This window comes from Musca domestica, unplaced genomic scaffold (genome assembly GCF_030504385.1).
Source record: "Musca domestica strain aabys unplaced genomic scaffold, Musca_domestica.polishedcontigs.V.1.1 34, whole genome shotgun sequence".
NCBI classification, from domain to species: domain Eukaryota; kingdom Metazoa; phylum Arthropoda; class Insecta; order Diptera; family Muscidae; genus Musca; species Musca domestica.
Genome location: NW_026712313.1, coordinates 8,276,833 through 8,304,552, shown reverse-complemented (window position 1 = coordinate 8,304,552; position 27,720 = coordinate 8,276,833). Strand labels below are relative to the sequence as shown.

At 35.5% G+C, this 27,720-nt stretch overlaps 1 protein-coding gene across 1 annotated transcript in view; it reads left to right on the top strand.

The window, feature by feature from the left end:
- The first annotated feature begins 263 nt into the window (after nt 1-263).
- LOC131803827 (probable serine/threonine-protein kinase DDB_G0282963) overlaps nt 264-27,720 on the top strand; it is a 35,587-nt gene continuing 8,130 nt past the window's right edge. Inside the window, exons 1-6 of the mRNA XM_059125548.1 lie at nt 264-990; nt 18,130-18,395; nt 18,460-18,991; nt 20,410-20,548; nt 20,622-21,575; nt 24,566-25,009. Of these exons, the coding sequence (XP_058981531.1) occupies nt 936-990; nt 18,130-18,395; nt 18,460-18,991; nt 20,410-20,548; nt 20,622-21,575; nt 24,566-25,009 (2,390 nt within the window). The 5' untranslated portion in view covers nt 264-935. The remainder of the gene's footprint in view (nt 991-18,129; nt 18,396-18,459; nt 18,992-20,409; nt 20,549-20,621; nt 21,576-24,565; nt 25,010-27,720) is intronic.

Sequence of the window (27,720 nt, the reverse complement as noted above, 5' to 3'; positions counted from 1 at the left end):
GAAATCACACTATCACGCTTGAATTTCATCACGAATAACTTTTTTTCTGGAAAATTCTCACCAAAATGTTTTTTTACGCTTGTAAACAATATAATGGGCTGTCACTGGAATAATTTTAACAGCTGTCGGACGAGTGGCTTAGATATGACAGCAGTCTGAAGTTGGTTGCAGTTTTTTCATCTCACCCTGTATTTATATAATTATTTAATTTTCTTTTAAATATTTTTAATAAAAATTGTTTTCTTTTTTTAATTCCAGATCTATTTTTGCCTGTTGTGAATCCTGATGCTTGCGTGGAGATAAAACCTGGCAATTTTGATAAAATCTAAATTACGTGTAAATGACACATAGTCTGGGATAGATTTTTGGTAAATTATAGTTTGGCGGAGATCGACTCGAACAATAGATGAAATTCCAGCCCTAAACGACGTTGTAAAATCCCAAAATTTGAAGCAGGAAAAAAAATTCAAGTACTTAAAATTGCAGTCAAACAAAATCAAACGTACCTCTACCTTCCCCTTTTGGAAAAGCCTAACAAGTGTCTGGATTGTTGCTGAACTTCTGTGTTGTTGCATGCCTAGCGTGCTGCCACCTATTTTTTCGTTTTGCTCAAACATTTGTGGCCTGTGGCAGAAAGAAAGACTCCTCACATCCGCCTGCACACTGGGAAAACGACATCATTATTCAACCACATGACGTCATCAATTGAATTTTATTGACAACCATAAAACGCCAGCCAACTATTAATCTTACAACCATACATCCATCCTCCCCTCCATCTGCCTGCCTGCCATACTTCTGCTGGGGGGACTGTGGGACTCAGTCACATAATTGATTAAATCACAAGCGTTAGCGAGAGGCAGCTTCCATAGAAAAGGGAGGCATTGCATACTTTACATTCAACCCGACCATCGAACCACCATTCGAACAGCAACATGTTGGATGATGACAACAATGATTTGTTGGCTTCGGCTTCGGAAATACAACGCAGTAAGTAAAACAAAACTGAAACTAAAATTGAATTTTGAGAGCAAAGCAAAAAGTAGTCCCCTTTCCCCTCCTTTCCTAATAATTGAGGAACGAACAGGTCATTGATTATTTTGTTTGTTTATTGTCGGGGTTTTTCTATTGTTTTTTTTTTGTTTGGCGGAAAACATGAATGGAAATTGCGTGATTCTATTTTCAGTGCTGTTTTCTTTGTGACGAATATTTTTTTATGTCGGTTTTTTTTTGGAATGATTAACTATGTTTGGATTTCGTTAAAGCTGATAAGTGGGATAGCAGGTCGGCTGTTATTTTTGACATACAACTTATAAAATAAACTATTTATAGGTAAATGGTAATAGTTTTCGATATTTATAGGAAGCCTTGAATAAATTGCCACCTTAATGTCTTCTAATATTTCCTCCATTTACTCAATGAGTTTTTAGCGATGGAAAGGCGGTAGAGGCGTAGATGAGCTTTTCAAGTTATTCTAGACATTAAAAAGTTCTAAGTAGTTTATCTTCAGAGGGACATTAAAAAGATTTCAACGAATATTAGAACTCAAAATAAGTAAGAAAGCTGTAATTTTGAATACCCTCCACCATTTAGAACGAATTTGCAATTTTCCAAAAAATAAAATCAGTTAAAAATTCTGTTAAAATCCTAAAAATACCGAATGCAACCATTATATTAGGGTCTATACGACGACGTGGACCTGCACAGGCAACTTTTGTCATAAGCCATTACAGAAAATTGTCTGTGTAGGTGTCCACGTCTCCGTATAGCCCCAATATAACGGTTGCCTCCCTATATTCAGTATGTCGATGATTTTAGCTACATTATTCACCGATTTTTTTCAAGTTTCGCATTTGAATATTGTAATGGTCCGGCTATATACATATAATGACAGTATTCGGAATTTTTAAGGGATTTTATTTTTGGAAAGTTGTCAAATTCGTTCCAAATGTTGGAGGGTATTCAAAGTTCGGCCCGGCCGAAATTATAGCTTTTTTACTTTTTTTAAGGAATAATTTTCTCTGGTTGTTTTTGAATAAAAAGCTTGAACAAATTTTTATCGATGAAACTCAAAATACCAAGCTTGAGATAATTCTTTTGAAAAACGTAGCTAAAATCATCAAATACCGAATAGTGGGAGATACCGTTATATGGGAGCTATAGGAATACGCGGATCTGCACAGGCAATTTTCTGTCATAGGAAGAAATACACAGTGCAAATTCTAAACTTGAAATAATTCCGTGCAAAGGTATAGCTAAAATAATGAAAATAACGAATATAGAAAATATTGATCTATGTAAGCAATTTTCTGTCAGCGGAGGTAGTAGATGTACGAAATCCAAATACCTATTTTGTTACAACTGCGGTGAAATGTGACAAAATCAAAAAAAAAAAAAAAAAAAAAACTGAATATCAGTGGAGGTACTGTTGTGTGCTGACATTACCTAAACTTGGATGTATATAGACAGTTCTTTGCACAGATGTTTCCTACATACAGAAAATTCAAGGAGCCAAATTCTACAGCCAAAAAATGTGACTAAAACATAAATTGTGTATCGGCGTTTTGAAAGTTTACATCGACCGTCTGTCCGTCTGTCTGGCTGGTGCGCACTCTTTCGCACTCTCTCTCTCTTTCTCTCTCTCTCTGGTGCGATAACTCTCAAATACTTCCGATTTGTTCCAGAATATTGTTATCAAACATAGATCGAGTTCGGAGGTGAGCAATATTGGTCCACTACTTCTAGTACCTCGCCCACAAACAGTCGAAATTTTCAAAAAATATTTTGCTGCACAGAAAGAGAAAGGATAATCCGATTTTGCTCCAACTTTGCAAATCTTACTATTTGCATCAGTGCTAGGTCAAGTGAGAAAATGGACAATATCGGTCCACTTCATCAAGTACCCCGCCCACAAAGTGTCGAAATTTTGAATAATTATAACTCAAATGGGATGTAAGAGTCCGATTGTCCTCAAATTATACCGATCACAATAGTTTTATTAACCCAATGTCTGGTGTGAAGATGGAATATATCGGCCCACTCCTTCTGGTACCTCCCCCACAAAGGGTCAAAATTTTGAATATCAATGAAGCTTATAAAACGTGCATTTAACATCAGATTCCATTCAGACTTGGTACATCTCAATATTTCCATCAACACAAGATCTGTGATAAAGATGGTAGAGATCGAACCAGTCCTTCTGGTACCTCCCCCACAAAGGGTTAAAATGTTGAATAACCAAAAATATTATAAATCCGAAGTAAGCATCCGGTTCAGTTCATATTTCACACATTCCTTTTTTTCTACTAACACAAGATCTGCTGTGAAGATGGGATTTATCGGTGCACTGCTCCTGGTACCTCCCCCACAAAAGGTCAAATTTTTGAATATCCATGGAGCTCATAAAACGCGGATATTCGGATGTTAATTACATCCGATTCCATTCCATACTATCAACACAAGATTTGTTATAAATATGGTAGAAATTGGACAATTTCTTCTGGTACCTCCCCACATAGGGTTCAAGATTTTGAGAAACCTTATTCTCAAAGTAAGCCTAATAAGCATTCAACTCTGTTCAAATTTCACATATCCAAACATTTTTGCTAACACAAGATCTGTTGTGAAGATGATATATAGCCGCGAACCCCTTCTCTGGTACCTCATCCACAAAGAGGCACAATTCTTAATACTTTTATCTGTCATAATTTACGAAACAAGTCAGCAATTCCTTAGAATTTGCTATATCTAAAAATTTCTCTCAACCAAGAACTTATCAAACCTGGCACGTCGCAATATTTATATTGTATTTATTTAGGTCCGATATGAAATGGATCCTCTTGGCCCATTCCTTCAGAACCCACTCCATAGAGGTTCAAGAGTTTGAATAATCATAACAGGAGTCAAAATATATTTAAATAATCGAACATTGGCTGAGGGTATATGTCTGTCGGCAGAACCGACTGATACTTTTTAACTTGTTTTTTTTTTTTTTTTTTTTGTAATCTCAACCTTTTTTGATGTATATTTCAGTAGGAGTGGATTGATATTGCCCATCTCCGAATCCCATATAAGTTTGATAATAATATTACGATGTACCAAATTTGGACCAAATCGGATACTCCCTTTTACAGTTATTGTGCGCGCCAGCCAGACGGACGGACATTACTAGGTCGACTCCAAATGTTGTGAAACGGATTTGGTCCAAAGAAACCTGTGGTCTGAAACCGTTATTTCGATGAGGAACATGCTGGCCGTATCAAATGATATAACCTCTATAGCCATATGGTTGAGGGTATTATAAATGAGATAGAAATTTGGTTTAATCTACGATACTAAAATTAAATAAAATCTGGAAATAATGTCATTGACTGAGATTGTACAGCTATTGGCAAAATCGAAATTTGGGTAGAAGAAGTTCCATAGTTTAAATGCATACCCCGTACAAAGTAGCAAACTCAGAGTGAATTAAAATTCCAAACAGTTTATAGGATTTAATTCCGCGAAAATATCTTGGAGTCACTCATTTTAGATTACTTTCTTCCTACTGTCTTCTGTTTATAGAAAAGTTTTTTTTTTTAAGTCCTCTCCCTTGATGTCTCCCACAAGATATTATATCTTTTCCAAAATTATAATTATTTTCGTTATTTGATATCATCCTTGATATCCTTGAGATAACCCTTTTTCATTTGTTATTTTATTTTTTTTTTAATTTATAATATGCAAAGCTTCTTAAACTAAAAATAACATACAACAACTTATTTTCAATGATTTATATACGTTAGTAAAAAATACTTGTTACGAACTTCTTGTGGGAGCTCCTCTCTAGCCTTATAAAGGTGGTAGATAAAGTTGCCGTCTCCAGTCGTATTATCCTCATTCTGTTTTTTTTTTTTATATATTTTCCAATAACTTTTATTAGATTTACCAACATATAGCAAATATATATTTACATACTACATACGAACACACATCGTTCGTTTAAGACATGATGTGTGTTGGAAGACAACTTAGTAAAAGGTGATGGAGGTTGTTATTCAAGAAGTGTTTCGAGACGAAGCACGTGAATGCAATGTATGAAAAGGGTGGGAGGTAGGTGGCGGGGTTTCATGGGTTCTACGGGTGTTGTTTATTGGGTGATGTTGTTAGTTATTAGGTTTCCAATAAGCGTGTGATATATAGCAGCAGCAAGTACATAAAGCAAAAACTATAAGCCCCCTTTTTCTGGTTGAGCGGAGAAGAAAGAAACAAACAAATAATGCTAAGCTTTTGGTAGAATACAAATAGACAGCAAATATGGTATGTCAAATACACACATTTGTGACATTTACGACACATGACAAGGGATTGTAGGCAAAATCCCCTTCTCTCTAGAGACCATATTTTCAATTTTGAAGCTTATCTCTTTCCTCGACATAAAGTATAACTAAAAAGAGAAAGAAGGCAAAAAAAAAAAAAAAAAAAAAAAAAAAAAAAACATAACAGTGTTAAAAGTTCCGACAACATTGTAAGAAGGTTGAATACTAAATAATACAGCAACAAATCGAAAACTAAAATACAACAAATATGAAGAAATATAAATGTTTTTTTTTTTTTTTTTTTTTTTTTTTTTTGAAAAAAAAACTGCACACGAGAGCTTCTTATAATAATGTTAAGGAGAAACAAGTAAACAAGATTAAGTTCGGCCGGGCCAAACTTTGAATACCCTCCACCTTAGGGTAAAGGAAACATTAGAGCCCATTATGACCCACTTATACCAATTTTTAGACATATTCATGGGAAAATGTGCCAAAAATTATCAAAATTCCGAATATCGGGAAATACGGCTATATGAGGCTATACAAAAACGTGGACCTATACATACAGTGTTTCGCCAAAAGAGCTAGAACCCATTAAGACCAACAAATACCAACTTTTAGACAAATTTGCGAAGAAATGTGGCAAAAACCATTAAAATGCCGAATATCGGGAGGTACCGTTATACGGGTGCTATACCAAATCGTGGACCTTTACATGCAATGCTTCGCCACCGGAGATGGAAACCCATTATGACCAACAAATACCAATTTTTAGAGAAATTCGTGAAAAAAAAAATTGGCAAAAACAATCAAAATACCGAATATCGGGAGGTACCTTTATATGGGGGCTATACCAAAGCGTGGACCTATACATGCAATGTCTCTCCACACGAACTGGGACCCGTCATGACCTACAAATACCAATTTTCAGACAAATCCGTGAAAAAATGTGGCATAAATCATCAAAATACCGAATATCGGGAGGTACAGTTATATGGGGGCTATACTAAATGGTGAACCCATACATGCAATGTCTCGCCACACGAATTGGGACCCGTCATGACCTACAAATACCAATTTTTAGACAAATCCGTGAAAAAATGTGGCATAAATCATCAAAATACCGAATATCGGGAGGTACCACTATAAGGGGACTATACCAGAACGTGGACCGATATATCTCATTTTCAATACCAACCATCCTAGACACAACACAAATTGCTCTGCTAAATTTTGGCGCTCTACGTCAAATAATGTGGGCTGTATCGTGATTTCAACAGACAGACAGACGGACAGACGGACATACAGACAGACGGACAGACAGACAGACGGACATCGTTAAATCGACTTAGAATTTTATGCTGATTATGAATATATATACTTTATGGGGTCTACGACGAATATTTAAGGATGTTACAAACCCAATGTCAAAGTTAATATACCCTCCTTTCCAAGGTGGAGGGTATAAAAAAGGTATTGGAAAACTCAATACAACCATCCACACAGGCAACTGAGTCAATGATATGAAGGTAAATTTCAATGAAATTGAAATCGAAATAGAAGAAAAATTCAAAACTTTTTATAGTTTCGTAAGGCGTCAAATCCTCCCAGAGTGGACCTTGGAGTGAAGATAGACCTCCTCCAAAACAGGGCCTATTTAGTTAACTAAAGATCGGTAAACAATTATGAATATTTCTAGTGTCATTTTCCGGGAAGATCAATAAAAGGGTCAATTGAAGGGGGGCAGCATTTTGCACTCGATAGTATTGTAAAAGACGTACGGAAGTTCTTCCTAAGGCACGAAGCAAATACATTCACATTTGAATTGAACGGAAAAGTTGTTTAAACTCCGAGAATGAAAGGTATCACCGGAGCTCGGATATGTAACTTCACTTGGGATATGTAACTCATGGTAGTAATTCTTATTTTCTTCTGAAAACCCAAAAAGATAAATGACACGTCTTCGTAAGAACTTTGAGGCTGTATGAACCGAATAAACCGCTCGAAAGTAATGTTTTGCATAACCTGTACGACAACAAGTTAAATAGTATCACTCGGTTTTGCCGACAGATGTATACCACCAGCCTTGACCCTTTATGGGGGAGGTTCCGAAGCAGTTGACCAATATTGACAATTCGTATCTGACCTAAGACTGATATAAATATTACAACGTGCCAGATTTTGACTATATCGACTATTACTGCACTTTATATGAGAATTGTGCCAATTTTTGGAAAATGTGAAAACATGTTTGAGGTAAGAGATATAGCGGATCGAAGTATTCCATTTTCATACCTCATGTAATACAGATAAAAATATTGGTTGGCAAAATTTGAAGGAAATCGAACATTTATATCCAATTTTATGGAAAATTTTCAATTTCGTCAATTTCGTAACAGATTTTCGACTTATTTCGTAAGTTATGACAGATAAATGATTGAAAATTGTGACTCTTTGTGGGTTAGGTACCAAAAGGGATTCAGATCCTGAGATAGCAAAAACAATTGGATGTGTGAAAATTGAAGAAAGTTGGATGCTTATTTCGGTTTTTTGAGCATTTTATTTTTCAAAATCTTGAAACTATGTGGGGGACTACCAGAAGAAATGATCCGATTTCTACCACCTTTACCTAAGACCTGTTTATGTTGATGAAAATATTGAGATGTACCAAGTCTGAATACATTTATGAGCTCCGTGGATATTCAAGATTTTGACTCTTTGTGAGGGAGGTACCACAAGGAGTCGATCGATATATTCCATTTTCACAACAGATTTTGTGTTAGAAGAAATGATGGGATGTGTGAAATATGAAGAGAACCGGATGCTTATTTCGGATTTTATGATCGTTTTGGTTAGCCCAAACTTTGACCCCTCGTGGGGGGAGGTAGCAGCAGAAATTGTCCGATCTCTACCATCTTTACAACAGATGTGTGAAATATGAAGAGAACCGGATGTTTTTTTTCAGATTTTATGATCGTTTTGGCTATTCAAAACTTTGACCCGCTGTGGGGCAGGTAGCAGCAGAAATGGTCCGATCTCTACCATCTTTACAACAGATCTTGTGTTTTGTTAGAAATATTGAGATGTGCCAAGTCTGAATGGAATCGAATGTTAACTTCGCCTTTTATGAGCTTATGACGACGTACCAGAAGGAATGGACCAATATATTCCATCTTCACACAAGACCATGGGTTAATAAAAGCATTGTGATGTGTGTAATTTTACAAGAGTTTTAATTATTCAAAATTTTAGCCCTTTGTGGGTGAGGTTCTGGTTGGGGTGGACCGATATTGTCCATTTTCTCACCTGACCTAGCATTGATGCAAATATTAGGATTTGCAAATTTGGAGCAAAATTGGATTATCCTTTCCCGTTCTGTTCATTAATTGTTATTGTTATTATTATTATTATTTTTTTTTTTTTTTTTTGAAATGTTGTCCTTTTCGGGGTGGTACCAAAAGGAGTAGCCGATATTGTTCAGCCGATATTTTGACCTTTAGTGGTGGATGTGGACATAAATTAAGTTTGAAATATCTCGGGTACTTCTGTCAAAATGAGATATTTATTTTTGCAAATTGTTTTAACTTTTGTGAGGGAGGTACCAGAAGGTACCTCAAAATTTGATCTTAATTTGGAAAAGGCTGAGAGTATAATTACATGCCGCAGCTCTTTGATTCAATCACGGTTACGCCGTAAAACTTGATATCCATCCTTTTCTTAGTATGATTCTACTTTGGCCCACAATTTTCTCGTACCGGTACCTATGTTGTAGACCCTCAAGTGGTCTAAGCTATTCCGTTTTTCTCTTTGGCCTTCAAGATTCATACGAAAAAGTTGATCCCGCAACCTCTGCTAAAAAATTAATAAAGGCGATAGGCCAGTAGCAGTGCTGAGGTACAGGCATGACCTGGTGAGGGAAACTCGTCAGAACCTATCTAGGAATTGTCCATATTTTTCATAGCCGGATACAATGATGGGGAGTTAGTCTGGTAAAGAGAAACGACAGGTTGCAGTGTCATTTATCACACAGCTGGTTCCACGATTTTGATATCTGGCGAGCAGTGACAATCTCCACTAGTTGCTTTGGGGTTTTTATCCAAAATTCGGAAAATATAATTACTTAAAGAATCCACCCCCTCCCCAATGCCAATTTCAATTATTAAAGTGTAACACCAACTGATGTTTTCAAAAATAAATTTCCCACAATTTGTCGGTGTTGTTGTTGTTGCTGCTGCTATCGTTGCCGGGAGTGGGTTAGAGGAACTGCATAAAAAATAGAAAATTAAGCACTTCATTTTTATCAATTTGCATATATTTTCTATGTGCCAAGAACAAAAAAAAAACACTCACTCATACACACACACACACCCACCAACACATACACATAGACAAATTTCACTGAACAACCGGAGAAAATATGACTCGAGATAGTAGAACACACAAGTGCAATTACCAACTACTGACGCAGTTGTTAAACTCCAACTACAAACTAGACCAGTCCCTCCGTCCGCCCTCTCTTCTCTGCTTGCCTCCGCATTGGGTATTAGATTTATATATCTAGGGGTTGTCTAATTTACATAGACAACATTTGTTCAAATTTCCCAAGTTTGGTTTTTTGTTATTGTTGTTAGTTTTTTTTTTTGTAAATGAATACAACCAATGTTGGTTTTACAGTTCGACATTGAGCCAGCCGGCATTTCCTCCGCATATCTCCAGTTAGTCCGCACCATTGCAAATTTATATGTTATTGTTGTTTAATTGTAGCCGTGCTTAGACGGACATATGGGGGGCATTTTTTAGATTACTTTGCCATTGGAAAATTGAATTCTGGAGAAGAACTTCATTCTCCTACGAAACACCAACGAAACCTTCTTCTATGGAAAGACCCTTTGGTCTTCTATAAGAAGACCCTTCGGTCTTCTATAAGAAGACCCTTCGGTCTTCTATAAGAAGACCCTTCGGTCTTCTATAAGAAGACCCTTCGGTCTTCTATGAGATGACCCTTCGGTCTTCTATGAGAAGACCCTTCGGTCTTCTATGAGATGACCCTTCGGTCTTCTATGAGAAGACACTTCGGTCTTCTATGAGAAGACCCTTTGAGTCTTTTATGAGAAGACCCCTGAGTCTTCTATGAGAAGACCCTTTGGTCTTCTTTGAGAAGACCTACTGGTCTTCTATGAGAAGACCTACTGGTCTTCTATGAGAAGACCTAATGGTCTTCCATTAGAAGACCTTCTGGTCTTCTATGAGAAGACCTACTGGTCTTCTATGAGAAGACCTACTGGTCTTCTATGAGAAGACCTACTGGTCTTCTATGAAAAGACCTTCGGGTCTTCTATGAGAAGACCTTCGGGTCTTCTATGAGAAGACCTTCTGTTCTTCTATGAGAAGACCTTCTGGTCTTCTATGAGAGAGAATACCTTCAAGTCTTCTATGAGAAGACCTTCTAACCTCTTCTATGAGAAGACCTTCGAGTCACCTATGAGAAGACCTTCGAGGCTTCTATGAGAAGACCTTCGAGTTTTCTATGAGAAGACCGTTAGGGCTTCTATGAGAAGACCGTTAGGTCTTCTATGAAAAGACCCTTTGGTCTTCTATAAGAAGACCGTTAGGTCTTCTATGAGAAGACTCTTTGGTCTTCTATGAGAAGACCCTTTGGTCTTCTTTGAGAAGGTCTTCTTATCCTTAGGTCTTCTATGAGAAGACCCTTAGGTCTTCTATGAGGAGATCCTGTGGTCTTCTATTAGGAGATCCTTTGGTCTTCTATGAGAAGGCCCTTAGGTCTTCTATGAGAAGACCTTCGGGTCTTCTATGAGAAGACCTTCGGATCTTCTATGAGAAGACCTTCGGGTCTTCTATGAGAAGACCTTCGGGTCTTCTATGAGAAGACCTTCTTATATTCTATGAGAAGACCCTTTGGTCTTCTATGAGATGACCCTTTGGCCTTCTATGAGAAGACCCTTTGGTCTTCTAAGAGAAGAACTTTTGATCTTCTATGAGAAAACGTTTTGATCTTCTATGAGAAGACCTTTTGGTCTTCTATGGGAAGACCTTCGGGTCTTTTATGAGAAGACTTTCGGGTCTTTTGTGAGAAGATCTTCTGGTCTTCTATGAGAAGACCCACGGCTCTTCTATGAGAAGACTTTCGGCTCTTCTATGAGAAGACCTCCGGCTCTTCTATGAGAAGACCTCCGGCTCTTCTGTGAGAAGGCCTTCTGCTCTACTGTGAGAAGACCTTCTGCTCTTCTGTGAGAAGACCTTCTGCTCTTCTGTGAGAAGACCTTCTGCTCTTTTGTGAGAAGATCTTCTGGTTGTCTGTAAGAAGTCCTTCTTCTGGTCTTCTATGAGAAGACCTTCTAGCAATTTATTTCAGGTCGTTGATTGATTGTGGCCTTAAAGTATGCAATGAGTTCTGCCAATATTTATTTTTGTCCTTTCTTGTACAATTCCACTGTTCAATAAGAAGAATCGTTCTTCATTTCAGCCGTTATCCTTATCATTTATTTACTTTTTTGAGAGCTGCTACCAAAAATTTCACAATTTCTGATAAGTAAATCATTGCTTAAATTATTAACAAAAGCAGTCAGTCATTTAGTCACGCAATCGTGTAAGCAACCGACCGACTAACTACCAGCCACAGTCATGGACAAAGGTCATATTTATATTTAAACCAAACGACCGACCAGCTGCATGCATGCACTTCTCTTCTTCTTCTTCTTCTTTTCTGTTAGTAAATATATGTACTTTACAAAAAATATAATGACTGCGTTAAATGTAAGCCATCCCCTCCTAAAAGTATACCACAGAAAAATAACTCTTTTGTAATTTGGCTCGAGCTTTGTGTTTTTCTTTGGCCATTGTGCCACACCATGGATTTACACACACACACACATCCATGAGAATGGACGGACGGACAAACGAACGAATCGTTCGTTCGTATAATGCATTCACATTTATTTTTGTTAACTTTTTGAAAAGTTGCAGTGTTGAAAATTGCAATCAGTTAAACTGAGTTTTCTTTCTGCAGCGCTTTTTGGCTTTGTTTTTGCTGTATTTTTTATTTTTGTCATGGCTTTAGGGAAAACGAACAAAATGCATGGAAATATTCGTTGGGGTTTTCATTGCATGCAACAACATTCACACTTGCATAACTGTCATAATGAAATTTTAATTGTGAGACTATTTTTGGTGGGACTTAAATAATTTATTCAAGTCATAAAAAACAATTAGGAGAGTGATGTTGGTCCTTGAAAATTTTGGTTTGAAAAATCCATGTTTATTGGTCAATGGATCCTTGGGAAATCAGGCTTAAAAAATCCTCTTTGGATGGTCTGTGGGTTCTTGGAAAATTTGGTTTAAAAAATTAACCTTGGAAGGTCAGTGGGTCCTTGGAAATTTTTACATAAAAAATCCACCTGGGATAGTCAGTGGGTCCTTGGAAAATTTTATTTAAAAAATCCACCTTGGATGGTCAGTGGGTCCTTGGAAATTTTTATTAAAAAATCCACGCTTATTGGTCTAGGGGTCCTTCTAAATTTTTATTTATAAAATCCACCTTGGATGGTCTATGGGTCCTTGGAAAATTTGTTTTAAAAATCCACCTTGGATGGTCTATGGGTCCTTGGAAAATTTGGTTTAACAAATAGGCCTTGAATGGTCTATGGGTCCTTGGAAATTTTTATTTAAAAATCCACTTTGGATGGTCTATGAGTCCTTGAAAAATTTGTTTTAAGAAATTTAAAAAAAAATCCACGTTTATTGGTCCATGGGTCCTTGAAAACTTTGTTTTAAAAAATTTAAAAAAAAAATCCACGTTTATTGGTCTATGGGTCCTTGGAAAATTTGGTTTAAAAATCCACGTTTATTGGTCTATGGGTCCTTGGAAAATATTTCTTAAAAAATCCACATTTATTGGTCTATGGGTCCTTGGAAAATTTGGTTTAAAAATCCACGTTTATTGGTCTATGGGTCCTAGGAAAATATTTCTTAAAAAATCCACGTTTATTGGTCTATGGGTCCTTTGAAAATTTGGTTTAAAAAATCCACGTTTATTGGTCTATGGGTCCTTGGAAAATTTGGTTTAAAAAATTCACGTTTACTGGTCTATGGGTCCTTGCAAAATTTGGTTTAAAAAAATCCACGTTTATTGGTCTATGGGTCCTTGGAAATTATTCCTTAAAAAATCCACGTCTACTGATCTATGAGTTCTTGGAAAATTTGGTTTAAAACATCCACCTTGGATAGTCTATGGGTCCTTGGAAAATTGAAAAAAATTACGTTTATTGGACTTGAAAAATATTCCTTAAAAAATCCACGTTTATTGGTCCTTGAAAAATATTCCTTAAAAAATCCACGTTTATTGGTCCTTGAAAAATATTCCTTAAAAAATCCACGTTTATTGGTCCTTGAAAAATATTCCTTAAAAAATCCACGTTTATTGGTCCTTGAAAAATATTCCTTAAAAAATCCACGTTTATTGGTCCTTGAAAAATATTCCTTAAAAAATCCACGTTTATTGGTCCTTGAAAAATATTCCTTAAAAAATCCACGTTTATTGGTCCTTGAAAAATATTCCTTAAAAAATCCACGTTTATTGGTCTTTTGGTCCTTGAAAAATATTCCTTAAAAAATCCACGTTTATTAGTCTTTTGGTCCTTGAAAAGTATTCCTTAAAAAATCCACGTTTCTTGGTCTTTTGGTCCTTGAAAAGTATTCCTTAAAAAATCCACGTTTATTGGTCTTTTGGTCCTTGAAAAATATTCCTTAAAAAATCCACGTTCATTGGTCTTTTGGTCCTTGAAAAATATTCCTTAAAAATCCACGTTTATTGGTCTTTTGGTCCTTGACAAATATTCCTTAAAAAATCCACGTTTATTGGTCTTTTGGTCCTTGAAAAATATTCCTTAAAAATTCACGTTTATTGGTCTTTTGGTCCTTGACAAATATTCCTTAAAAAATCCACGTTTATTGGTCTTTTGGTCCTTGACAAATATTTCTTAAAAAATCCACGTTTATTGGTCTTTTGGTCCTTGAAAAATATTCCTTAAAAATCCACGTTTATTGGTCTTTTGGTCCTTGACAAATATTCCTTAAAAAATCCACGTTTATTGGTCTTTTGGTCCTTGAAAAATATTCCTTAAAAATTCACGTTTATTGGTCTTTTGGTCCTTGACAAATATTCCTTAAAAATCCACGTTTATTGGTCTTTTGGTCCTTGAAAAATATTCCTTAAAAAATCCACGTTTATTGGTCTTTTGGTCCTTGACAAATATTTCTTAAAAAATCCACGTTTATTGGTCTTTTGGTCCTTGAAAAATATTCCTTAAAAATCCACGTTTATTGGTCTTTTGGTCCTTGACAAATATTCCTTAAAAAATCCACGTTTATTGGTCTTTTGGTCCTTGAAAAATATTCCTTAAAAATTAACGTTTATTGGTCTTTTGGTCCTTGACAAATATTCCTTAAAAAATCAAAGTTATTGGTCTTTTGGTCCTTGAAGAATATTCCTTAAAAAATATTCCTCAAATAATACACGTTTATTGGTCTTTTGGCCTTTGAAAAATATACCTTAAAAAATCCACGTTTGTTGGTCTTTTGGTCCTTGAAACATATTCCTTAAAAATCCACGTTTATTGGCCTTTGGTTCTTGAAAAATATTCCTTAAAAAATCCACGTTTATTGAAATTTCGTGTCCTTGAGAAATATTCCTTAAAAAATCCACGTTTAATGGTCTTTTGTTCCTTGAAAAATATTCCATAACAAAAACCAAGTTTAATGGTCTTTTGGTCCTTGAAAAATATTCCTTAAAAAAAAACACGTTTATTGGTATTTTGGCCTTGAAAAATATTCCATAAAAAATCCACGTTTAATGGTCTTTTGGTCCTTGAAAAATATTCCTTAAAAAAACACGTTTATTGGTATTTTGGCCTTGAAAAATATTCCTTAAAAAAAACACGTTTATTGGTATTTTGGCCTTGAAAAATATTCCTTAAAAAATCCACGTTTATTGGTATTTTGGCCTTGAAAAATATTCCTTAAAAAATCCACGTTTATATGTCTTTTGGTCCTTGACAAATATTCCTTAAAAAAATCCACGCTTATATGTCTTTTGGTCCTTGAAAAATATTCCTTAAAAAATCCACGTTTATATGTCTTTTGGTCCTTGAAAAATATTCCTTAAAAAATCCACGTTTATATGTCTTTTGGTCCTTAACAAATATTCCTTAAAAAATCCACGCTTATATGTCTTTTGGTCCTTGAAAAATATTCCTTAAAAAATCCACGTTTATATGTCTTTTGTCCTTGAAAAATATTCCTTTAAAAAATCCAAGTTTGTTGGTCTTTTGGTCCTTAAAAAATATTCCTTAAAAAATCCACGTTTATATGTCTTTTGGTCCTTGAAAAGTATTCCTTAAAAAATCCACGTTTATTGGTCTTTTGGTCCTTGAAAAATATTCCTTAAAAAATCCACGTTTATTGGTCTTTTGGTCCTTGAAAAATATTCCTTAAAAAATCCACGTTTATTGGTATTTTGATCCTTGAAAAATATTCCTTAAAAAACCCACGTTTATTGGTCCTTGAAAAATATTCCTTAAAAAATCCACGTTTAGGTATTTTGATCCTTGAAAAATATTCCTTAAAAAATCCACGTTTAGGTATTTTGATCCTTGAAAAATATTCCTTAAAAAATCCACGTTTATTGGTCTTTTGGTCCTTGAAAAATATTCCTTAGAAAATCCACGTTTATTGGTCTTTTGGTCCTTGAAAAATATTCCTTAAAAAATCCACGTTTATTGGTCTTTTGGTCCTTGAAAAATATTCCTTAAAAATCCACGTTTATTTTGTCTTTTGGTCCTTGAAAAATATTCCTTAAAAATCCACGTTTATTGGTATTTGTGTCCTTGAGAAATATTCCTTAAAAATCCACATTTATTGGTCTTTTGGTCCTTAAAAAATATTCCTTTAAAAATCCACGTTTTTTCGTCTATTTGTCCTTGAAAAATATTCCTTAAAAAATCCACGTTTATTGGTCTTTTGGTCCTTGAAAAATATTCCTTAAAAAATCCAAGTTTATTGGTCTTTTGGTCCTTGAAAAATATTCCTTAAAAAATCCACTATTATTGGTCTTTTGGTCCTTGAAAAATATTCCTTAAAAAATCCACGTTTATTGGTCTTTTGGTCCTTGAAAAATATTCCTTAAAAAATCCACGTTTATTGGTCTTTTGGTCCTTGAAAAATATTCCTTAAAAAATCCACTATTATTGGTCTTTTGGTCCTTAAAAAATCCACGTTTATTGGTCTTTTGGTCCTTAAAAAATCCACGTTTATTGGTCTTTTGGTCCTTAAAAAATCCACGTTTATTGGTCTTTTGGTCCTTAAAAAATCCACGTTTATTGGTCTTTTGGTCCTTAAAAAATCCACGTTTATTGGTCTTTTGGTCCTTAAAAAATCCACGTTTATTGGTCTTTTTGTCCTTAAAAAATCCACGTTTATTGGTCTGTTGGTCCTTAAAAAATCCACGTTTATTGGTCAGTTGGTCCTTGAAAAGTATTCCTTAAAAAATCCACGTTTATTAGTCTTTTGGTCCTTGAAAAATATTCCTTAAAAAATCCACATTTTTTGGTCTTTTGGTCCTTAAAAAATATCCCTTAAAAAACCCACGTTTATTGGTCTTTTGTGGTCCTTGAAAAATATTCCTTAAAAATCCACGTTTATTGGTCTTTTGGTCCTTGAAAAATATTCCTTAAAAAATCAAAGCTTTTTGTTCTTTTGGTCCTTGAAAAATATTCCTTAAATATCCACGTTTATTGGTCTTTTGGTCCTTGAAAAATATTCCTTAGAAATCCAGGTTTATTGGTCCTTGAAAAATATTCCTTAAAAAATCCACGTTTATTGGTCTTTTGGTCCTTGACAAATATTCCTTAAAAAATCCACGTTTATTGGTCTTTTGGTCCTTGACAAATATTCCTTAAAAAATCCACGTTTATTGGTCTTTTGGTCCTTGACAAATATTCCTTAAAAAATCCAAGTTTATTGGTCTTTTGGTCCTTGAAAAGTATTCCTTAAAAATCCACGTTTATTGGTCTTTTGGTCCTTGAAAATATTATTTAAAAATCCACATTTATTGGTCTTTTGGTCCTTGAAAATATTATTTAAAAATCCACATTTATTGGCCTTTTGGTCCTTGAAAAGTATTCCTTAAAAAATCCACGTTTATTGGTCTTTTGGTCCTTGAAAAAATATTCCTTAAAAAATCCACGTTTATTGGTCTTTTGGTCCTTGAAAAATATTCCTTAAAAAATCCACGTTTATTTTGTCTTTTGGTCGTTGAAAAATATTCCTTTTTTTGTCTTTTGGTCCTCGAAAAATATTCTTTGAAAAATCCACGTTTATTAGACTTTTGGTACTTGAAAAATTCCTTAAAAAGTCCCCGTTTATTGGTACTTGGAAAATTTGTTGAAAAATCCACATTTTATTGTCTTTTGGTCCTTGAAAATTTTCGTTTAAAAAATTCACGTATATTGGTCTTTTGGTCCTTGAAAAAATGTGTCTTAAAAAATCCACGTATATTTGTCTTTTGGTCCTTGAAAAAATATTTCTTAAAAAATCCACGTATATTTGTCTTTTGGTCCTTGAAAAATATTCCTTAAAAAATCCACGTTTATTGGTCTTTTGGTCCTTGAAAAATATTCCTTAAAAAAATCCATGTTTATTGGTCTTTTGGTCCTTGAAAAATATTCCTTAAAATATCCTCAATTATTTGTTTCCCGATCCTTGCAAATATATTTTGTTATTAATTTATTTAATAACTTTTTCATTTTCTTTCTTCCAGATCGTCTATATTTTGTGGCGTTCAAAAAGAATTTCAAACCGAAAAATACACCCAGCACACATTATTTTAGCATCGATGATGATTTTATCTATGAGAATTTTTACAATGATTTCGGGCCGTTGAATATATGCATGCTATATCGCTATTGTCAGAAATTGAATGCCAAATTGAGCAACAAAACGCTGGCCAGTAAGAAAATCGTACACTATACGTCCATGAATCCGGCAAAGAGGGTGAATGCCGCATATCTAATAGGAGCATTTTCGGTAAGATCATATCTTCGCTAATATCTCTCAAATATTAAATTAATTATCTTCCCTTTTCTTGCAGATAATTTACCTAAACAAAAGCCCCGAAGAGGCGTATCGACCTCTGGTTGTGGGCGATATACCTGCCTATACACGTTTCTGTGATGCTTCCTATGGTCCAAGTGGTTATAAAATCTCCCTAATCGACTGTCTCAATGCCATTTCGAAGGCCATGAAGGCGGGCTTCTTCAATTTCGAGGACTTCGATGCCGAGGAATACGAGTACTATGAACGCGTTGAAAACGGTGATTTCAATTGGATTGTACCTCAGAAATTTATTGCATTTTGTGGGCCACATCAAAAATCTAAAACACTGCCGAACGGTTATCCTTGCCATTCCCCCGAAACATATTTTGAATATTTTCGCAGTAACAACGTGACGACGATAATCCGTTTGAATGCCAAGGTCTATCATGCCTCCAGTTTTGAGAATGCCGGTTTCGATCATAAGGATCTATTTTTTATAGATGGCAGTACGCCGAGTGATTTGATATTGAAGAAATTCTTGCAGATATGCGAAACGACAAAGGGTGCCATTGCAGTGCATTGTAAAGGTATGCTATTCGGTTTTTAGATTTATGGGTCCCGAAGGATACTGTCTCGGAAGTAATGGTTCTAAAGAGACCGTCTGAGGATAAGGATCAAGGACTATGGTCCTAAAAAGCTTGTATGCTCAAAAATAAAGGTCCTAAGCGGCGATTATCTCTCAGATAACCGTTCTCTCAGATCCTGTCAGGCCATTATCTCCCAGATAACAGACCCAAAAAGATATTTTCTAGATAATGGTCCTGAACTGGCATTATCAGATAATGATGCTCAACGGACATTATCTTCCAGATAATGGTCCTGTTCGGCCTTTATCTTCCCGATAATAGTTTTGGACGGTCATTATCTTCCAGATAATTGTCTTACCGGCCATTATCTCCCAGATAATGGTCTCTGAGGTAATTGCCTCGCCGGGCATTATCTCCCAGATAATTGTCCCTACCGGCAATTATCTCCTAGATAATAGTCCTAAAAGGCCATTATCTTCTAGATAATAGTCCTGAAAGGCCATTATCTTTCAGATAATAGTCTTGACCGACCATTATCTCTCAGATAATAGTCCTGACCGACCATTATCTCCAAGATAAATGTTCCAACCGACCATTATCTCCGAGATAATAGTTCCGACCGGCCATTATCTCCGAAATAATAGTCCTGACTGACCATTTTCTCCTAGATAATGGTTCTAATCGGCAATTATCTCCTAGATAACAGTCCTGAACACCCATTACCTCCCAGATGAAGGTCATAATCGACCATTATCTCTGAGATAATATTCCTAACCGGCAATTATCTCCCAGACAATGGGCCCTGTGGGCTTATTTATATTTCTTTGTAAGGTAAATAAATGAAATGAAATGGTGCTTATCGGCCATTATATCCTAAATAATGGTCCTGACCAATTATTATTTTCCAAATAATGGTCCTGACCGAGCATTATTTCCCAAATAATGGTCCTTACCGACCATTATCTCTCAGATAATAGTCTTGAACGACCATTATCTCCGAGATAATAGTTCTGACCGTCCATTATCTCCGAGATAATAGTCCTAACCGGCCATTATATCCGAGATAATAGTTCTTACCGTCCATTATATCCGAGATAATAGTTCTTACCGACTATTATCTCCGAGATAATAGTTCTTACCGACTATTATCTCCGAGATAATAGCTCTTACCGACCATTATCTCCGAGATAATAATTCTAACCGGCCATTATCTCCAACATAATGGTGCTGACCGGCCATTATATCCCATGTAATAGCCCTCATCGGTCGTTTTCTGCAATATAATCGTCAAGACTATCTATGATGTAATGGTTCTAATCAGCCCTTATCTCCCAGATAATGCTTCAGATCACATACTTTGCCTATTATCCTCTAAGCGAGAGATAATGATCTTTACTCATCACTTATTTTTCTTTTAGCTGGTCTTGGTCGCACTGGAAGTTTAATTGGCGCATATATTATGAAACACTATAACTTCTCAGCTCTGGAAGCTATTGCATGGTTACGTCTTTGCCGTCCAGGTTCAGTGATTGGTCATCAGCAACAGTGGATGGAAGAGTGAGTAACTATTGCTACATTATCTCTCTTTATTCAATTCATCTCTCCCTCACTCTCTCTCACTTTTCCATAGCAAACAATCCTGGCTTTGGTCCGAAGGCGAACGCCTGCGTAAACGCAGCAGCTCACAAACACCTGTACATAAATTCGGCATCTACAGTTTGGTCTATAAAAATTGTCCCGTAACTGCTGGCCAGTTACTGGTCAACACCGAAAATAATACCGAACTCTTAATGACTCGTGTCAAGGGCATATCACAAAAAGTTGATACCATGCATTTGCATGAGGATCAAACCGATTCAAATCAACTGGACTCATTGGATTCCTATGAGAATGGTAATAAACCGTCAGTAGTGAGTAATACCGTAACCGTCACCACCACCAAGACGACCACCACCCCTACACCACGTTCCCGTGTACTGACGAGCAGTAAAGATGGTGCAATAACACCGCCAACAAGTGCCAGTGACAATGATAATGATGTTACCGAAACTGAAGAGGATTCGACGGCATCAAATCTTAATTCGACATTTATTGTTTCACGAAGGCGTAAATCACCCAGTATACAACAACAACAGCAGCAACAACAACAACGTTTGGAAACGACCACCAACACCACAACAACAACTACAACAAATGCCTCGCTAGCTTCGTTGGGTATTAAAGTGGGACAATCACCACTTGGTGCCGGGTTCTTTAGCATACGCCGTACGCCGCCCATTAACAATAATGACCCATCGTTAATTGGCAATAATTCCATAACAACTTCATCGGCGGCGGCGGCGACGTCAGCAACGACGGCTCTTGGTGGTAGTGGTGGCGGTGCTCCACTCTACTCGGAAAAGAAATTGAAGAAACCCTCGGTCTATGAGCCGGCAGCTGCTATCCAGAGACCCACAATAGCATCAACGGTTAAAATGGTCCAGGCGGCCATCGAAAAGAAAAATGCTCAAACTCAGGGTGATAAACTTAATCAAATCAAGGCTATGCGTCGTCAGCATAATTCGCGATCGGGAGGTGCTACAGTGTAAGTTTTGTTTCCAGGCTTTTAGTTTTTTCGTATAATATAAAGTGTTAAGATGAGTAGTTCACGCAAAGGAATTTATATATGGAGTTGAGACAATGCATTCGCTCCTCCTACTTTTATGAGATTGGTAGAAACGTAGCGAAATTTTCCCAATTCGAACCAATTAGTTGGTTCCAGACGGTTTAATTTAAAGCAGTTGATGAAAGCATTTTTTAACAATATTTTTCAAGGACCAATAAACCAATAAATGAGGCATTTTAACCCGCATTTTTCAAGGACCAACAGACCAAAAATCGTAGATTTTTTGAACCAAATTTTTTAAGGACCAGCAGAGCAATAAGTATATTTTTTTTAAATTATAATTTCAAAGAACAACAGACCAATACACGTGCATTTTTAAAAAAATTCCCAAGGATCCATAGACCAAAAAACGCGGATTTTTAAACCAAGTTTTCCAAGGACCCATAGGTCCATAAATGTGGATTTTTTAATCCAAATTTTCCAAGGACCTATAGACCAATAAATGTAGATTTTGTAAACCAAAATTTCCAAAGAACCATAGACCAATAAACGTAAATTTTCTAATCCGCATTTTCCAAGGACCAACAGATCAATAAACGAGGAATTTTAACCCGTATTTTACAAGGATCAGCAGACCAATAAACGAGCGAAATTTAACCCGTATTTTTCAAGGACCAAAAGACCAACGAACGTGGATTTTTTTGAAGACTAATTTCCAAGGAGCAACAGACCAATAAACATGGATTTTTTAAAAAATAATTTTCAATAAACAGGTTTTTTAAACCATATTTTCCAAGGATTAACAGACCAATAAACTAGGATTGGAACAGATTAATAAAGATGGATTTTTTTAAAGAATAATTTACAAGGAGCAACAGACCAATAAACATGGATTTTTTAAAGAATAATTTTCAATAAATAGTTTTTTTTAAACCATATTTTCCAAGGATCGACAGACCAATAAACTAGGATTTTTATACCCTCAGACATAGGGCTACAAAGAGTATATATTATTTGATACGGCCAAAACGTGCCTCATCGAAATAACGCCTTTAGACCCCAGGTCTCTTTGGACCAAATCCGTTTCAGGGCATTTGGAGTCAATCTAACGAAGTCCGTCCGTCCATCGGTCTGGCTCTGTTGCGCACGATAACTCTCGAGAGAGTATCCGATTTGGTCGTAATATTATTATCAAACTTAGATCGAGTTCGGAGATGGGTACTCCTTCTGGTACCTCCCCCACAAAATGTCAACATTTTCAAAGAAAATAATTGACTGTACAGAAAGATAAAGGATAATCCGGTTTTGCCCCAAACTTTGCAAATCCTAATATTTGCATCGGTGCTAGGTCAGGTGCGAAAATGGACAATATCGGTCAACTCCATCAAGTACCTCCCCCACAAAGGTCGACATTTTGAATATGCATAATTTTTAAAAAATGTGATGTAAGAATCCACTTATCTTCAAATTACACACATCTCAATATTTTATTAACCCAAGGTCTGCTGCGAAGATGGAATATATCGGTCCAACCCTTCTAGTAAACAAAGGGTCGAAATTTTCAAAGAAATATATTTTCTGCACAGAAAGAGAAATGATAATCCTATTGTGCTCCAACTCCGCAAATCTTAATATTTGCATCAGTGCTAGGTCATGTGCGAAAATGGACAATATCGGTCCACTCCATTAAGTACCTTCCCCTCAAAGGGGCAAAATTTTGATTAATTACAACTCTTAAATAAATAAAATGTGATGTAAGAGCCCGATTGTCTTTAAATTTCACACATCCCAATAATTTTATTAACTCAAGGTCTGGTCTGAAGATGGAATGTATCGGTCAAATCCTTCTAGTACCTCCCCCACAAAGGGTCAAAATTTTCAAAGAAATATATTTTCTGCACAGAAAGAGAAATGATAATCCTATTGTGCTCCAACCCTGCAAATCCCAATATTTGCGTCAGTGCTACGTCAGGTGCGAAAATGGACAATATCGATCCACTCCATTAAGTACCTTCCCCACAAAGGGTCAAAATTTTGATTAATTACAACTCTTAAATAAATATAATGTGATGTAAGAGTCCGATTGTCTTTAAATTTCACACATCCCAATAATTTTATTAACTCAAGGTCTGGTGTGAAGATGGAACATATCGGTTCACACCTTCTGGTACCTCCCCCATAAAGCGTCACAATTTTGAATATCTATGAAGCTCAAAAAACGCGAAATTTAAATTTGATTCCATTCAGACTTGGCACAGCTCAATATTTCTATCAACACAAAATTTGTTATCAGGATGGTAGGGATCAGACCATTCATCCTGGTACCTCCCTCACAAAGGGTCAACGTTTTGAATAACCAAAACAATCATAAAATCCGAAATAAGCATCCGGTTCTCTTCGTATTTCACACATACCATTATTTATACTAACACAAGATCTACTGTGAAGATGGGATATATCGGTCTACTCCTTTTGGTACCTTCCCCGCAAAGGTTCAAAATTCAATAAAACCCGAAATTATCAACCGATTCCATGTAGACTTGGCATATCTCTATATTTCTATCAACACAAGATCTGCTATAAAGATGGTAAAGATCAGACCATTCCCTCTGGTAGCTCCCCTCAATATTTTGAATAACCCAAACGATTATTAAATCCGAAATAAGCATCCGGTTCCCTTCATATTTCACACATCGCAATATTAACCCAAGGTCTGGTGTGAAATTGAGATATATTAGTCCCCTCCTTCCGGTACCTCCCCCACTAAGGGTCACAATTTTCAATACTCTTATCTGTCATAACTTGTGAAACAAGTCAGCTATTCTTTACAACTTACTTTATACACAAGTTTTAAATAAATCCGTTTTAAAGTGTTCTGAGGTTACATTAAATATATTAAGAAAAAAATTGTTGATGTAAAGGAAAAGACCAACAGTTAATCAGCCCTTTTCCATTGCTCTTTCTTACAGTGAAACCGAGAATCCTTTGCGTCATACCCGGGCCCGGTCGCAGCCATTTCGCAATAACAATAACATTGTTAATATGTTACCTACAAATACAACAGCGGCAACAGCAACGGCAGGTGGACAATTTCTGGCAATGGGTAAAAGTTCAGCAGCAGCCGGAAATGATACAGCAAATAATTTATTAAATAATAACAACAATAATAATAACAACAACAACATTAATAATAACAATCATTGCAATAACCATAATAATAATAACAACAACAACAATAATAATAACATTATTAATAACAGCAGTAGCAGCAGTAATGGTGTCACAACATTACCATCATCTTCATCTGCAGGAGTTGGTAGTGGTAACACAACAACAACAACCACAACGGCATCGGGTATTAACAATTCAACCATAACAACACGGGCACGCAGTTTAGCCATTTATAGTAAACGGTAAGTTCACCAGAAACCCCCCAACCAACTACCCACACTTCCCTCTGACAACACACACCAACTTCAAAATAATCCCAAGACCTCCGACCCTTTTAAAGTTCAATATATTTGTTGTTATTTTGAAATTCGAATGTTTAGCGATCGTGTGTGAAAAAAAAAAAACAAAACTTGACAAAACAAGATTATTTTGTTATTGCTTCCCTGTTTTGTTACCCTAATGTTTGCTATCTTCCTTCCCTCTTCTATCCCCATTACAATAAACCCAAAAAAAAAATAAATTAAAATACCAATTATTTTAGATCCACTCGAAACAAACCACCTTCCTCCTCGTCCACATCCAAAAATATGAATAGTACTACTACCCCTAGAACAATTGTTACCCGCCAAAGCTTTAAACGTTCAATGTCTTCCAGTCTACCGTGTGCAAGAAAAGTTTTCTTTTTAACGTAAAACGTGTTTGCCACCTACGCACCCAACCACATCCCCTTCCCTACAAACTGCGTCCAAAAGCGTGAATGAATAAGAAAGTATGTTAGCTTTTTTCTTATCATGTATTTTTTAAAAAATTTGTTTTCCTGTTTTTTAATAATTAAATTTAAAGTTTTACCACTTTTTTGTTATTGGCCTAATTGCTTTGAATGTTGTTCTACAATTGTGTTTTTGTTCATGTTGCCAATTCTTGCGTGTTCTTTTTTTTTTCTTTTTTCCATTTTTTTTTATAGAATATTAAATTTTAATAATATTTAAATTTGTTAATTTTGGTACAGTGGATATGTTGGGTAGCTTTAGATTAATGTATTATTGATTTTGATGCCTGTATTAGCAAGAAGGAAATGATAAGGAGGTGGAACTTTACCACATCCTCAATAGATATATTGTGGCCTTCTAAGAATAGGAAGCCTGTTGATGGTATTTAGGTCTGTTGACGGTAATGGAGATATATGATCAGTAAGAAGAGTCTTTTATTGTCAGAAGTCTCACAAGGATCTTTTATATCAAGACGATCATAGAAGACCGGAAGGTATTCTCAAAGAAGACCAGAAAATCTTCGCATAGAAGACCAAAAGGTCTTCTCATAGAAGATCACTTCACATAGAAGGCCAAGAGATCATCTCATAGAAGACCAAGAGGTCTTCTCATAGAAGTCCAAGAGATCTTATTATAGAAGACCAATCGGTTTTTCATAGATGAGATGGTCTTCTATGAGAAAAGGATAGATGGTCTTCTATGAGAAAACTTCCAAAAACACGAAAATACATTTTGACGGTTTTCTATGGATTGGAGGGCTTTTGGAAGAGATATTTTCCAGATCGTTGAATAAAGTCTTTTCTAATTTGTATTCTATAAATAGAAAATCTTTAATCGGTCTTGGAAAGTTAAGGAACACTAGACCTTAAAAACCTTTTTTTAGGAAGTTTGTTAAAAGCATTTCCATGAAAGAAAGACTTGTAGGTAGTAATCAATAGAATATCTTCGATCGGCCTTCGACGGATTTATGGCAAAACGTAGATTTTTTAAAAATATTTTTTTAGGTCTATATGTCCTGTCTATTATTTTTTTAAGGTTCATCTAATCATTAAAAGTGTATTTTTTAAAAATAATTTTTCAAGGATCATCCGACCAATAAACGTGGATTTTTAAAAAATATTTTTTCAAGGACTATCTGACCAATAAACGTGGATTTCTAAAAAATATTTTTTCAAGGACCATCAGGCCAATAAAAAATTTGATTTTTAAAAAAATATTTTAAGGACCATTCGACCAATAAACGTGAACATTTTAAAAATATTTTTCCAATAAACCCGGACTTTTTGAAAATATTTTTTGAAGGACTATCTGACCCAAGAATCCACGTTTATATTCCTTTAAATATATCATTTCAAGGACAATCAGGGAATATACTTGGTTTTTTAAATATATTCCTTCGAGGAATATCAGTGGTGTCAAGCTTGAATTTTTTTTCAAGGACTTTAAAATATTTTTGCAAGGACCAACAGGCCAAAGTCTTACACGTTTTTTTAAGAGGTTGTTTTTTAGAGTCATATGTAAAGTTACTATCAAATTTATATTTAGCTTGCCTTTAGGATCTCCTCAAAATGTTAAAACTGGATATTGCTATTGGGCGATTGTCAAAGACATGCCCGACACATGTGGAAAGTGACTTTCACAATTATATTTAGAATTTTTATAGCATATTTTTAGGAGCTCCACAAAATTTCTTTGAACTGACAGTTACACTTACAATTCGCAGAACGGAAGCATTTTTGGTGTGGAAATAAAATACATTCTGATGTATAAATCAAACATTTGCAAGTCGATTAAGAAAAACTGAGTGGAATAATGCTGCTCTAGCCCAAAGTGTGGAAGAAAATCCACTCTAATTCTCGTCGTTTAGTTGGAGTTTCTCCCTCCCACACAAAACGTCAACATTTTCAAACGAGAAATTAAAATTCGATTCCATTCAGATTTGGTATACGGCATCGGAACCTCCCCTATAAAGGGTCAACAGTTTGAATAATCCTAACGAAAGGCTGGGGGTATACATCTGTCAGCAAAACCAACTGATACTATTTTACTTGTTTTAATTTTTCATTGAATATCAAAATCACACCTCTTCTTGGAAAACCTTGGAAATGTATTTTATTTTGTCTTTTAGAAAATTTCAAAGGTCGTTTTGGGATTGAGCCTCTTACTGGGCTTTTTAGAATTGA